General features: G+C 33.6%; 2 protein-coding genes across 2 annotated transcripts; both read right to left on the reverse strand.

Annotated features, from left to right (window-relative positions):
* Positions 1 to 1718: 1718 nt before the first annotated feature.
* On the reverse strand, positions 1719 to 7015 carry LOC143609004 (multiple RNA-binding domain-containing protein 1-like). The gene is made up of 16 exons (XM_077083882.1): positions 6999 to 7015; positions 6808 to 6894; positions 6598 to 6716; positions 6093 to 6205; positions 4565 to 4977; positions 4362 to 4493; positions 4190 to 4279; positions 3996 to 4110; positions 3579 to 3916; positions 3449 to 3499; positions 3064 to 3235; positions 2688 to 2792; positions 2512 to 2613; positions 2265 to 2438; positions 2057 to 2188; positions 1719 to 1910 (listed from the first exon to the last, which is right to left on the reverse strand). The coding sequence occupies exons 1-16, from the start codon at positions 7013 to 7015 to the stop codon at positions 1794 to 1796; spliced, it is 2277 nt and encodes a 758-aa protein (XP_076939997.1). The 3' UTR covers positions 1719 to 1793.
* Positions 7016 to 9664: 2649 nt separating this feature from the next.
* Positions 9665 to 14843, reverse strand: LOC143608990 (uncharacterized). Its single transcript, XM_077083872.1, has 15 exons — positions 14761 to 14843; positions 13505 to 13612; positions 13282 to 13396; positions 12527 to 13089; positions 12321 to 12452; positions 12148 to 12237; positions 11924 to 12038; positions 11519 to 11842; positions 11361 to 11425; positions 11114 to 11279; positions 10726 to 10830; positions 10548 to 10649; positions 10311 to 10484; positions 10062 to 10196; positions 9665 to 9893 (listed from the first exon to the last, which is right to left on the reverse strand). Coding segments are annotated over exons 1-15 (2331 nt in total). The 5' UTR covers positions 14763 to 14843; the 3' UTR covers positions 9665 to 9758.
* Positions 14844 to 15420: the final 577 nt, after the last annotated feature.

The raw sequence follows: 15420 nt of genomic DNA on the forward strand, positions 1-15420 counted from the left end.
CATTTACAGTGTTTTTCAAGGACTACTAGGTCTCGTTTACACGTGTGTATCATCCCTCTCTCTTTCATGTCTAACACGTGTATGGGCGTGGAGCCGTTGGACAATTGTTATGCTACAATAGCAAGAATGATTGCTATCCAAAAACATCTCACGTGCCACACTTCAGAAGACATTCAAAATATTAATTTTGTGTCTAAAATAGTAAGGTATGAATATATAGCCCATACGTTATACATGAGTCTAACATATATTTAAAACCATCCCTTAAATAAACAAGATTGTATCATAAATAGCTATTCAAAATAATAGATAATATTTGATACTTATTAGTGTAGAATAAAATAAAGTCCAAATAAAAGGTATTAAGAGCCATTGAAAAGATTAGCATGTTAATTCGGGAAATAAAACTATACTATAGGCTGACTATTCATAATTAACATAAAACAATATATTCAACGGTGGATACACGATACAAGTGTAGTGTTTATGTCATAACTAGCAAAGTAATGTGTGTGTCTTTACTCGTGAATACAATCATAATAAACACATAAAAGTTTTGGTGAATTCAGTAAAGAATATATTACAATGTATTTTTACCTTAATCGCGTCGAATAAAAACATATTTATAAAAGGTTTGACAGAATAAGTAATCCTTATTTATAAAATTTGATTATCAAAATTTTAGTTATTATTTTAATAAAAAGGAAAATTCCATGAAGACTTTTCATGTGATAACCTTTTATCATAGTGGTATTGCTACACTTTAGAAGTGTTACAAGAATCAATCTTTGTGAAAAAAGAAAGGAATAATAATGAGAGAGTTAGTGCCTTAATGGGTATCCAATGGACACAAATTGAGTTTTACTTTCTTAAATATTTAAAAATATATATAAATTTACACACCAACCCTCACGTGAGGGCGATTGTGAATTAGGACCGAGGTTTATTTGAAAAGAAAAAAAGACAAAACTGTATCTCACATGAGAGACACGCTGATGGGTTTAATAACAAGACTTACAGTGTTAATGAATTCGGGTTTAATTGCAAGTGAAATGAAACCGCATGGACGAAAATCGCAAATTTAAAACTATTTGACTAAAACCAATGTTGTTAAAACCGGACCTGACCGGCCGGTCGAACCAGTCTGACCGGGAATCGGTCCACCAACAGGTCCGATTCTATGCTGCTCGCTCGGTATCCAGAAAACCGGCCGGTCCAAACCGGTTCACCGGTCCGACCGGAAAACCCGAACGGTCCAACCGGTTTTCCTATTAAAAAATATTTTTTTAGAAAAATTTGTTTTTCTAGCATTTTTAAACCGAATTTGTTTGGCCGGTCTGACCGGTTCGATCGCTTGAATCGGTGAACCGGTTGCCCAACCAGTTCGCTATCCGGTCCGGTTATAAAAACATTGACTAAAACTGTATATTTTGATAAACCACATGAACAAAACCTGCAGTTCATTCATATTAAATTTACAGATTTAAAGTTTTGATACACAAATGTATGATATGACATTTTAACAAGACTGACATATTTCAATAACATTTGTATATAGTTTGTCCCTTTCTAAATAATTGTGAACTTCAATGCCTGCAATAATTGAAATGGGCCACAAAAAGTATTATTTCTTAAGGTGATGGATTTTGAAAATGACAAGTGATTTTAATGACTGTATGTCACACATATATCAAATACTACATAACATAAATATAAAGAATCTTTTTTCACTAGTGTTACTATGTTCCCATGTGGGTCCCATAAAAAATATGAAAAATACAAATGACAAAATCTTAAATATCAAGTCGCTTCCTTTTCAGAGATAATTTAGTCTGGTTTTGAAACTGAGCTGCGGTTCGAGCCCGCAACTCGTTTAATCTCTCTCCTTCCTTTGCTGCTCTCTCCAAAACCTGTAATCAACTTGATTTGTCACACACCATAGTGGACGAGTTTTTCTTTAACCGTTCTAACTTCTAATAACTTATTCAATTAATTTTGAAAATGACAAAAAAAAAATAAAAAATAAAAAAATAACGGTAGAAGGATATAAGCATACCAGATGACGTCCATATAAATGAGTGTTTGATAGAGCTTGAAGAGCGTTTTTCATCTCTTGTTTGGTTGCATACTCGACAAAAGCAAAACCTTTATGCTTCCCGTACCCGTTTGGCAGCCTTAATTTCTTCAACTGTAAATACATAAAATTGTTTAAAAAAATATTTTTTTTATTTTTTTGAAAGGCGAAGAATATAGGGAAAATTTACCTGACCGAAAGGACTAAACAGTTGGCACAACTCTTTCTTAGTAGCTTCAAAAGCTACATTTCTCACGATTAACTTTGCTGAACTTTGATCCTCGACCGCTTTCTCTTTCTCCGTTTCGTTATTCTTAACATGTACTAATTGTAATATAAGAGCGTGTCCATCCAAAACCGTTCCCTGTAACGAAAACATGTTAGCATCACCATCTATTTAATCTGAATACTGAATACAACATGATGCATTATTATACCTGTAAATCCCTGCAAACATGTACAGCGGTATCCACAGAATCAAACTCCAAAAATCCAAAACCCGATGAAACGTTTTTCCTGTTTTTCATGTGCTTTTGTATCTGCAAAAAAAAATAATAATAAAAAAATTAAAGCAAATTGTTTAAGGTGGGATAGTGAAGGTCGAAAACTATACCCGAACACTGTGTAGTTTTCCTTTCTTTACGTGCCCAATAAAATGCTTCTTCAAACTCTCGTCTGTAGTTTTAAAGTTCAGATTCTTGACATAGAGTGACCGTGACTGATAAGATCATAAAAACAAAAAAGAATATTATACATTATATAAAATAAATCACACATCAATAAAGAGAATATATTTCTTCTAAACGGTTATAAAAAACCGGTCTTGGTCGACCTTGAACTATATTATCCTAATAATAATGGATTAGCATTTTAAAAACGGGACCACTTTCGACATAACAAGTTATTTCCATTTTTATTCCACCCGTTGAGATAAACATAGCCCAAATAGATCAATTTATAAGTAAACTGAAAATGGGCCAAAATGCAACCTCAACTCGTTCTGTATCCATATCAGCATTCTCTGTTCCTTCCAGTTGTTCTAATAATGCTCGTTTGGTCTGGTGTTCTGCAACAACGGGAGTTTCTTTTTCATCGGTCGCGTACGTTGGATCTTCACTCAGAATATCATCAGGGGCCCACTCCAAAAACAAAGGAACATCTCTAAATCACAAAATAATAATAATAATAATCATCGTACTCAGTATATCCCACCAATAGCAAATCTATGGTAGGGTTTGAGGAGGGTAAGATGCAGAAAATACTATGCAGAAATTAATAATAATAATAATAATAAAAATTAAAAAAAATGATACATAGTTTTAATTAGCTATAATACTATGCAGAAAATTCAATTAACAATAAGCATGAACTTACTTGTACTGTCTGTATAGTAGACCATTAAATGCTCGACGAGCCTCACCAGGTATGGATTATGAAATCAAGTAACGAGTAATTTTAATTTAACATAATAGCTCATTATATATATAATTCAGGTAACGAAAAAGCCTGATAACATACCAAACCGAGAGTTTTCGTTGAAGGGAGAATAACTTTGTCAACGCTTCCAAATTTACCAAACATGCTAGCAAGTTCACTTTCAGAAGAACCGTACGGAAGACTCTTTACTAATATAACATGGTTACTTCTTTTTCCACCGTCTGTCTTTTTACTGGCGAAATTCTCTAAAGCAGTCACGTTAACACCAGCATTTGCAAGAGCCTTTTTTGTCTTTGCGATCACTTGTGTTTCTGCTAACGCAATACGCACAGCTACATCGGAGGCTTCTCGGTCTAGTGATTCACTTTTACTTCTACCAAATTCCCTAGCAATATTCTCAACAACCTATTACAAAATAAAAATAAGTGTCGTCACATTTTCGAAAATTTATAAATTAATAATATGATAGAAGTAAAAACCATACGGTATCTTGTCTCATTAATAAACTGTTCCAAGCTCTTGTATCTCCAGAAATTTCAGATTTCTTCCTTTTTTCTTTCCTTTGTTGCTTAAACGTCTTCGAATGTTGGTCAAAATCACTGATCAAACATATATAATTATGACTTGTATAATAGAATAATAATGGATTTGATAAGTTTACGAAAAAAAAAATCTTACTCTTTTTTCACAGGAACAATTTTCGGCTTTGCTGGCATAATATGCAGAAGTCTGCCTTGAAAGATAGAATTGTCAAGATCTTCTAGTGCCCTGTACATATCAGCATATTAATTACAAAAACAATATCTTGAAAATTTATAACAAGAAATGAACATTTGAAAAATATGCAAACCTGGCTGCAGATTCTGGGAGTGCGTAGAGAATATAAGCAAGTCCTTTTGATCGCTTCGTATCTTTATCGACCATCAGATGAACCTGAGACAAGTTGCCAAACTTGCTAAAATGCTCCCTCAAATCATCTTCCCTGTTTTTTTAAAAATAATATCATTATAAATCATAAAATGTTAGAACTTGAAGGAAGATTAAGAAACATACGTGGCAGTATACGGGAGGTTTCTAACAAAAAGACGACCGGTTTGTAAAACATCATCTTCATTTTCTAAACTTGATGATAGTTCATCCACGTAATCTGTTTCATTAGGTTTGTCAAATTCTGTTTTAAATTTCTTTTTGCTTTCCCATACTTCTTCGACTTTCTTGTTACTGTCTTTTTCTTGGGTGGCTTCGAGCAAATCGTTTGACCAAAACTTTGACTTTTTACGCGGTTGCATGACCTGAAGAAACTCCTGGAACTGAAGGTCACCATCCTCGGTATTATCTTTCACCTCCGGTGCTACTTTTTTACTTGCATTAACAGATTCATTTTTCTCCTTGATTGACTCTTGTTTCTTAAGACTATGTCGGCTCCATGGACGTGACATTTCAGGACCACCCTCTTTGCGCGCAATCTGCATATAAAATACACTCGTTTTTATTAAAATCTGTTGAAAAGTCGATAAACAAACATGATAGAAGATGCATAATCACAAACAGTGGCGAAACTTGAACTCGAATGTCGGGGGGGGGGGGGGGGGGGCGAACTCAAAATGTATTTAAAAAAATCATAAACGAGGGAGACGGCTCAAATTTTTGGCCGAAAACGGGTAAATTTAAACTACGTATAAAACTTTCGGGCGAAAAAAACGGATACATTTACACTACTGCGAAAAAAATAGGGAGTTTTCGGACGAAAACGAGTAAGTTTACACTACATATTAAATTTTCGGGTGAAAAACAGATAAAATTACACTACTGCGAAATAAAATAGGGAGGTCGGGCTCAAATTTTCGGGCGAAAACGAGTAAGTTTACACTACGTATTAAATTTTCGGGCGAAAAAACGGATACATTTACACTACCGCGAAAAAAAATTACGGAGGTCGGGCTCAAATTTTTGGGCGAAAACGAGTAAGTTGACACTACGTACTAAATTTCGGGCGAAAAAAACAGATACATTTACACTACCGCGAAAAAAATACGGAGGTCGGGCTCAAATTTTCGGGCGAAAAACGAGTAAGTTTACACTACGTACTAAATTTCGGGCGAAAAACAGATACATTTACACTACCGCGAAAAAAATACGGAGGTCGGGCTCAAATTTTCGGGCGAAAACGAGTAAGTTTACACTACGTACTAAATTTCGGGCGAAAAACAAAAAAAAAAATTACGGAGGTCGGGCTCAAATTTTTGGGCAAAAACGAGTAAGTTGACACGACGTACTAAATTTAGGGCGAAAAACAGATACATTTACACTACCGCGAAAAAAATACGGAGGTCGGGCTCAAATTTTCGGGCGAAAACGAGTTTACACTACGTACTAAATTTCGGGCGAAAAACAGATACATTTACACTACCGCGAAAAAAATACGGAGGTCGGGCTCAAATTTTCGGGCGAAAACGAGTAAGTTTACGCTACATATTAAATTTTCGGGCGAAAAACGGACACATTTACACTGTTGCGCAAAAAAACAGGGGGGGCCGGGGCCACCCCTGGTCTTAATGAATCTTCGCCATTGATCACAAACCTCACAAGTAATCCTGCAAGTATCCATGAAAGAACCATGGATAAATTTTAGAGCTTCCGCAGCTTCGTTCTCGCTCCGGAAACCAACATAACCAAATTGTCTGCTTTTACCATCTCTGAAAAAATATTAAATCCAACATTTATAACACTATAAGGCCATCCGTATTGAGGCGACAAACTAGCAAAAAGGGGGCGCTTTTTTTTGTAACCCCCCCCCCCCCCGGCGACAAAGGGGTGAAATGTGTGTCTTTGGGGGGCGATGAATTCTTGTCGCCTGGTGTGTGTTTGTGTTTATTAATATTATATATGTGTGTGTGATATATATATATATGGCTACAACACCATTACACCCTTAAAACAAAAAACCACAATTTGCTGACTAGGCGCCACATGGCGCAAGTCGTCCCATTTTGTAGCCCCTCCACTACACATAGCCTAAAAAACTAAAAATACGCAGACACCTAACGGCCCAAACATATGGAGAATTAATAATCATAACTAAAGACCAGATACAGAAAAGTATCGCATGAGTCTGGCATCGGTTACTTCTCCTTTTTGAGAGAAATAATATCTTAGGCGTTCCTCATTTGCATGCCTTGGCAAATTCTTTACACATATTCGAGACCTTCAAAAACGAGTCGTGTTACAAAACTGAATATGGATGAATATTAAATACAATAGGCATACTGTAAGTAACTTATTCTATGTTCAATAACTTAAATGCAAGTGTTTGAAGAGTAACAGTATATAGCAATTGCATATGACTTACATAGTTGCAGATTAAATGAAAACTATTAAATAACCTGCAGAGAAAACAAATATAAAGTTATTACTAGAAAAATAGTTTTTAAATAATCTCAAAGAGCATAAATAACAAAATAACAGAATTCATGCAGATAACAAGTACTGATATAGTGATATCATTATAGACTGTTTGTTTGTATTGATATTATTATTTAAAAATATAATAATCGCGGATAAAACTAGAAGAATTAGAGGTGTAAATTAACCGAACGGTTTGGAGGATTTTGTACGGTTAGCTAAATGAACGTACATGAACATAGGCCGTGCTCGTTCAACTGTGTTCGTGTAAGTTCGATAAAGTGTCCGTTTATGACTTGATAATGTTTGTTCACTAAAGGTTTCTAATATTATTTATAATTTTTAATTACTTTTCTAACGTTATCATATAGAATTAAGCAAAACTATTAGCTATAAAACAAAAACATATACGCGTATTATGCAATTATTTATAAACCGTTGACAATAACACGGAAGAACGTCGTGTTCGGTTCGTTTACAGCCCTATACTGAATACATAGGTTTTTGGAGTTGTAAATGTTAATTACCGCAGTAAACTAAAGAGCAAAAGCAACTAATGGAAAAAGATAGATAGTAATAATAGGTTAATTAATTAATCATGAATACCAACTGAAAAGAGAGCATGCCTGATTGCTACGAGATTGGTGGTGAATACGAAACAAAGTGGTTGAGATGATGACGTAGTAGAACCCTAATGTTTACCGAATTACAGTGGTTGGCTTTTGGGTTTTTACTTGAGAAATCGGGCTTTATCATTTATCGATGGACAATGGAAACGAGTCAAGCTGCTCATAAGCTACTCGAGATTGGTTCGTGAAAAAGCTTGATTGAGCTGAGTCTGAGCCCGAAAATAAGCTCATTAATTAACGAGTTCAAATCCGAGCATTACTTGTCAAGCTCGAGCCCAACGGGCCTATCCTTTTTATAGTATTTTTTTTAATATATGTTCATAATTATTAATTAATATAATAGATAATGTTATAAACAAATAACTAAAAAAATATATATGTAATATATAAACTTATAATTGAAAAATATATATATAATTATAGATAAAAGATAGAATACAATAGTATCTTAACGTACAAAGATACATATATTCACGAAATTGATACTTGAAATCACATCACAAGATCTTGGAATCATCTCAATTAATCATCGATTCACCGAAAAAAATTGGACCGTTAATCGATCAATTTTTTTATATTTCTTCACGAAATCCGTTTTGAACGTAATATGATTTTCTTGAGCGTTTTTTTGTATTTTGGCTTTGAACGTTTTTTTGTATTTTTGGCTTTGAGCGTTTGTTTTTTCCTTGAGCGTAATTCGCATACGTTTTTATACGTTAAGATTATTGTACGTTAACCTAACTCTATAACTATAAATACATAAAAATTAATTAATAAATAATAAACGCACCAAGCTCGAGCTTTATAAATAAATATCGAAAAGAGCTAAGCTTGAGCCAGTCGAGCTTGGGTTTAGCTCGGCTCGTTTGCACCCCTAATTGAAACTCATAATATTTAACCTTTATAAATATTCGTTTTTATAAACGATATACTGTAACTTGTATTTGTTTTTATAAACCAGTGGCAAACGTACTAGTTGTGGCGGAGATGTGAGAATTCAGTCGGAGTCAATTAGACTGATTAAAAACTCGACAAAAATAAACCTAAAAACTGGTGAACAAATAAGTAACAAAAAAGCTTGAGAGAAAAAGTAACAAAGGATGGGGTTCAAACCTCGGTATAAAGCCAGTTTCGTAAATTGATTACAGAAAAATAGTTATTAAAATTTAGAGGACGTATGATAATAACTCTATTAAAATTCATGAATATAAACGCAATATTTGGAATCTTTTTTTATAATTATCGAGCTTGCGTTTATTATCTAACCAAAAATTGTTTGGGTTCATTGACCGAAATGGATCTGAATAACTTAGGCCATGACCGATGTTCAACGAATTAGATAAAGAGTCGTTGATACAAAATAATCAAGTTTTAAATTGGTAAATTATAGCATGTACTTGCTTGATAAATCAGTTGACATGTTATTAACTACAAACATGTATCATGTATGTCTATTTTGTTGAACCTGAACATGTTTATTATATTGTTTAATTCATTTAAAATTTTGATACTGAACTGATATTAATGATTCACTAGTATTTAAAACCCGCGCGTTGCGACGGAGCTGTTAAACTATATAGAAAACATAGACATGAAATCGTTAAACTGTGAATACGTGTTTTGCACGTTAACTTGTGCGTTGAGCCACGTTAAAATGTGAAATAAAATACTTTGGACTATGATATATATAAAAAAATAACAAAAGTTGTAGCACACATCATTATTAGAGCGGCCTAAAAGATGATATACTCAATAAATATATATACTCAACAAAAAGTGAACTTGTTAACAAAAACTATATGTAATAGTATTTAATGGGGACACATTATTTTACTTCAGTTGATGAGGTCTACATGGGCTTCGTGTGAGCCCACTATTATAATTTAAATGAATAGCTGGGTGAAAACAAAAGACACAGGCAGGCAAGTGTGGTATGACGACAAAGAAGAAAAATAAGTAGCAACCAAAGCTAAAAGAGTTGTACAATTCTACAGTAAAATTCCACAGTAACTTTGTGAGGGGAGAAGAATCCACTTTTTAATATATATAATAATGTCTCATAACTCATGAATATCAAATAATATATAAAATAAATATATTAATATTTTTTTCACCAGTGTTACCATGTGGGTCCACAACATAGAAATATATTAAAAGAAATACATATTACAAGAAAACATGCAAAACTGGGCTTCCTAACTTATAACATCAAAATCCTAAATATCAAAATGCTTCCTCTTTAGAGATAATTTAGTTTGGTTTTGAAAACCGGTGCTCTCATCAACAAACTGGGCAGCGGTTCGAGCACGCAACTCTTCTATAGTATCTCCTTCCTTTGCTCTCTCCAATACCTGCAATCAACTTGGTTAGTCACACAATAGACCAAAACCGATCCTTTTTTTACCAATTCTAACATCTAATTATTACTCCCTCATTCGATAAAAATATTAATTTTTTTATTTGTTACATAATAATAGAAGGATATACTAAGTTAAAACTTTTTTCCCAAAAAAGCATACCAGATGACGCCCGTATAAATGAGTGTTCGATAGAGCTTGAAGAGCGTTTTTCGTCTCTTGCTTGGTTGCATACTCGACAAAAGCAAACCCTCTATGCTTCCCGAAGCTTGTTGTTGGCAGCCTTAAACTCTTCACCTGTAAACACATAAAATTGTTTAAAAAACATATTTAACAAAAGTAAATAACCTATTAATATAATTTTTTCTCAATAAACTTTACCAAATCAAATAAACCTTGACAAAAGCTTACCTGACCGAAAAGACTAAACAGTTGGCGCAACTCTTTCTCTGTAGCTTCAAAAGCAACATTTCTCACAATTAACTTTGTCGAACTTTGATCTTCGCCCACTTTCTCTTTCACTTTTCCATTATTCTTAACATGGCATAATTGCAATATAAGAGCATGTCCATCCAAAACCGTTCCCTGAAACAAAAGCATGTTAACATCACCATCCATACAATCTGAATCCAATACGATACATCATACCTGTAAATCCCTGCAAACATGTACAGCGGTATCCACAGAATCAAACTCCAAAAAGCCAAATCCCGTTGACACGTTTTTCCCATTTTTCATGTGCTTTTTTATCTGCAAAAAGATAAATAAAAGTAAGCAATTTAGAACAAATTGTTCAAGGCAGGATAGTGAAGGCCGAAAACCATACCCGAATACTTCGTAGCTTTCCTTTCTTTACGTGCTCAATAAAATGATTCTTCAAACTCTCATCGGTAGTTTTAAAGTTCAGATTCTTGACATAGAGTGACCGTGACTGATAAGATCATGAAGAACAAAAAAGAATATTAAAAGTTATAAACATAAACACGTCAAAATAGAAAATCATTATAATTAATCAGTGTCATAAATGATTTCAAAAGCAATATTATCCCAATGATACAAAATCTGTTTTGAATAAAATGATAAAGCAATTTAAAAACAAAGGCACTTTCGATATAGGTCAACCTATTTCCAATTTTAATCCACCCGTTAGACCCGTTGAGACAAAACACAATCCAAAATGACCGATTTATAGGTAAACGGGACAAAAATGTCACCTCAACTCGTTCTGTATCAATATCAGCGTCCTCTGTTTCCAATTTTAGTAATGCTCGTTTGGTCTGGTGATCTCCCACAATGGGTGTTTCTTTTTCATCAGTTACAACCGTTGGATCTTCACTCAAAATGTCATCAGGGGCCCACTCCAAGTACAAAGGAGCATCTCTGAATTACAAGTATATGATACATAAATATTGAATAGTTATAATATGCATACTATTTACAATCAGATAAGCATGAACTCACTTGTAGCGTTTGTATGCTAAACCTTTAAATGCTCGACGAGCCTCACCGGGTTCAAGAAAGACAACCTGATGGTTTATGACATCAGCTAATGAGTAACTTTAATTAACATAATAGCTCATTGTATATAATTCAGATAACGAAAAGGCCTGATAACATACCAAACCGAGAGTTTTTGTTGAAGGGAGAATAACTTTGTCAATGCTTCCAAATTTGCCAAACATGCTAGCAAGTTCACTTTCAGAAGTACCGTATGGAAGATTTTTTACCATTATAACATGGTTACTTCTTTTTCCACCCTCTGATTTTTTACTGGCGAAATTCTCTAAAGCAGTCACGTTAACACCAGCATTTGCAAGGGCCTTTTTTGTCTTTGCAATCACCTGCGTTTCCGCTAATGCAATACGCACAGCTACATCAGAGGCTTCTCGGTCCAGTAGTTCACTTTTACTTGTACCAAATTCCCTAGCAATGTTCTCAACAACCTATTACAAAATAAAAATCACAAGTTTGTCACATTTACCAAGATTAAATGATAAGAAACATAATATAAGTGAGGATCATACTGTATCTGGTCTCATAAATAAACTGTTCCAAGCTCTTGTATCTCCAGAAAGTTCAGATTTCTTCCTCTTTTCTTCCCTTTGTTGCTTCAACGTCTTCGAATGTTGGTCAAAATCGCTGATCAAACATAAATAACTTTGACTTGTAAAATAGAATAATAATGGATATGATAGCGTCCAAAGATAAGTTTATAAAAAAAATAAATAAAATAAAATAAAAATCTTACTCTTTTTTCACAGAAACAATTTTCTGCTTTGCTGGCATAATGTGCAGAAGTCTGCCTTGAAATATAGAATTGTCAAGATCTTCTAGTGCCCTGTACAGTTCAGCTATATCATTACAAAAACAATATGTTGAAACTTATAAGCATGGTGTCAGATTCAAAAAAAATATGCAAACCTGGCTGCAGATTCTGGGAGTGCATAAAGAATGTAAGCAATTCCCTTTGATCGTTTTGTATCTTTATCAACCACCAGATGAACCTGAGACACATTGCCAAACTTGCTGAAATACTCCCTCAAATCATCTTCCCTGTTTTTCATTAAAAATTAATATGGTTATAAATCATAAAATGTTAGAACTTGTAGGAAGATTAAGAAACATACGTAGCAGTGTATGGCAGGTTTCTAACAAACAGACGGCCGGTTTGTAAAATATCATCTTCATCTTCTAAACTTGATGATGGTTCATCTGCATCTTCTGTTTCATTAGGGTTTTCAGGGTCGCTTTCATGTGCTTCCTTCATTTCATCATCATCATCATCATTTTCAGTTTCCTCTGCATCATCATCGTCTGAATCTGACCAATCTTTCTTTACTCTACTTTTAAAGTAATCCATATCTGACAATGATTTATCACTGTTTTCGTTTAACTTGTCTGATTCTGAATTCGAATTCTTTTTTCCCTTTTTAGCTTTTTTGCTACCGTCTTTTTCTTGGGGGGCTTCCAGAAGATCATTAGACCATAACTTTGACTTTGTGCGTGGTTGCATGACCTGAAGAAACTCCTGGAACTGAAGGTCACCATCCTCAGTGTTTTCCTTCACCTCCGGTGTTACTTTCTTACTTGCATTAGCAGATTCCTTTTTAACTTTAGTTGATTCTTGTTTCTTAAGAGTGTATCGGCTCCATGGACGTGGCATTTCTGCATCACCCACTTTGCGTGCAACCTGTGTATGGTATACACTAATTTCTTTAAAAATATTACAAGGTTGATCTTCATTTCAGAGCTATAAGCACACATTTCTATCTTTTGGATTGATTAAAAATACATTATAAAGTGATATTTTACTAGCTTAGAAGAGAAACAAGAATAACAACTTGTTACAACAAATAAATATGATAGATCCATAATCACGCACCTCACAGGTAATCCTGCACGTATCCATGAAAGAACCATGGAAGAATTTTAGAGCTTCTGCAGCTTCTTTCTCGCTCCGGAAACCAACAAAACCAAATTGTCTGCTTTTACCTTCTCTGAAAGAAAATTAAATCCAATAATTATTACAAAAACTAAACAACATGCAGACACCAAACGTATGGAGAAGTCATAATTATAACTAAAGACAAGACACGGAAAAGTACCTGGTCCGCACGAGTTTGGCATCAGTTACTTCTCCCTTCTGAGAAAAATAATCTCGTAGGCGTTCATCATTTACATGTTTTGGCAGATTTTTTACACATATTCGAGACCTTCACAAACAAGTCGTGTTATAAAACTAAATATGAATGAATATCAAATACAATAGTCTTATTAAAAGCAACTTATCCAGCGTTCAATAACTTGATAGGAAGTATTTGAAGGTTGTCTTTTTAGCATTTAACAAGAATTTGAACAAATCTTAAATAAGCACTAGGTTTTATTTTTAGCATTTAAGCATAGAAAATGTTCAATCATATATAGAACAATGAAAACAATGGCATCATCTTATTTACTTTCCATTTTTTGTTTTGAGGTATGCTTCTGCAAATAAATGTAAGAAAATACACACAATAAAGCATGAGGTTACATATTTTCTGACCTAGCCAGTTGTATTTACAAGTGATATACATACAGAATCCAAGATAACAACAAAACAGTTCAAAAAGTTGAGTATGAAATCAGTGTTGTAAAAACCACGCGTTTTGTCACTGATAAGTATGTCACAAACTTCACCTAATCAGACCAACAAATCAGTTAAAGGCGGCCAAAATCAGACCTCGGTTTTAACCCATTAACCTGAGTTCCCAACCCGATCCATGAACTAAAATGTTAATGTTTGAGCTATACTATGTGAACTTTAAAGTATTAATGTAGACTTTCAAATGTAGCTTTTCAAAATTATACAAATATAAATACACACACAATATATATACACTTATATAAAAGTGAGTTCATTCATGAACCACAAAAAAGTGGAAATCCAAGGAAACATTTACCAACCGAACTCCGATTGAACTCATTCCAGCGGCGTTGGAACCAGCTCGTCGAACCTTAACCAGAAATGCTAAACCCTAAATATACATGCTCAAGTTTCAACGAACCGCTTCCAACGCCGCAATGAGTTCAATCAGAATTCGTTTGGTCAATGAACCTACTTCTCTCTAATACATATAAAATTCCAATCTAATTAATCCGTAGTCGGTATCCGACAAGCGCACCTAGCGATTTCTACAACACTGTATGAAATTAGGTTATTTCTGTGCTACAAATAGATGCTAATAATAATAATAATAATAATAATAATAATAATAAATTACACTGGTGCGGTCTAACTGTTAAAAATCACAATAAATTGTTTTTCATAGTCAATTACACTGCTAATAATCTTCAAATTAGAGATACATAAGCATAAACTTACATAATTGCAACGAGATGGATGAACACGAAAGCAAACAGAACACGTAGAAGAAGAAGAAGAAGAACCCTAAATGTTTAATGTAATAATAATAATGAGTGGGTTTGAGATCGGACTGGGCTTATTATTAATCCAATAACGGCCCACAATAATCTATTATATTTAATAAATAAAGATTTAAAAAATATAGATTTCTTTAGTGAACGAGTTGTACTTGCCCCAAAAAATAAGGTCGTTCAAGAAATTAGCAAACGTTAGTTATCCATGTTTCCGGGAGATGAAAAATATTACCATTTTCCATATGGTATCTATTAGACATAAAATGATACGTTACAAGACATTATTAGTTTCCTTATGCTTTAAATGACCTCAAAATCCTAAGGTTGTCAAGACACATGTTAGTTCTAAAAGCTAATGTTGAAGTAATGTTGCTTAAAATATTAATTAGAAAATTGGTCTATGTAATGAAACTAAACTACATATGAAATATGAAAATACAATATGATAACCGTGCTATAGAAGCCGACATCATATTCAGAAGTAATATTGGAACTCATTCTTTTATTTTTAAAAAAATCATACACCTTTAGATAAAATAACTAATTTCAAAGAATGAAATCTTCACTTTATTTTTGTTTCGCAATGAGGATTAATAAAAAGGTC

This window comes from Bidens hawaiensis, unplaced genomic scaffold, assembly GCF_021521415.1.
Source record: "Bidens hawaiensis isolate Kalapana, Puna unplaced genomic scaffold, B.hawaiensis_p1.1 tig00419464_1, whole genome shotgun sequence".
Taxonomy (NCBI): domain Eukaryota; kingdom Viridiplantae; phylum Streptophyta; class Magnoliopsida; order Asterales; family Asteraceae; genus Bidens; species Bidens hawaiensis.

Coding starts and splice junctions, on each gene's coding strand:
- LOC143608990 (XM_077083872.1), bottom strand. Junction 10,831..11,113: donor TTGATACAGAACGAGTTGAG/GTGACATTTTTG, acceptor TGATCTTATCAG/TCACGGTCACTCTATGTCAA. Junction 10,197..10,310: donor TGTTTAGTCTTTTCGGTCAG/GTAAGCTTTTGT, acceptor ATGTGTTTACAG/GTGAAGAGTTTAAGGCTGCC.
- LOC143609004 (XM_077083882.1), bottom strand. Junction 4,111..4,189: donor ATTGTTCCTGTGAAAAAAGA/GTAAGATTTTTT, acceptor ATGTTTGATCAG/TGATTTTGACCAACATTCGA. Junction 2,614..2,687: donor GAAAACTACACAGTGTTCGG/GTATAGTTTTCG, acceptor TTTTTTTTGCAG/ATACAAAAGCACATGAAAAA.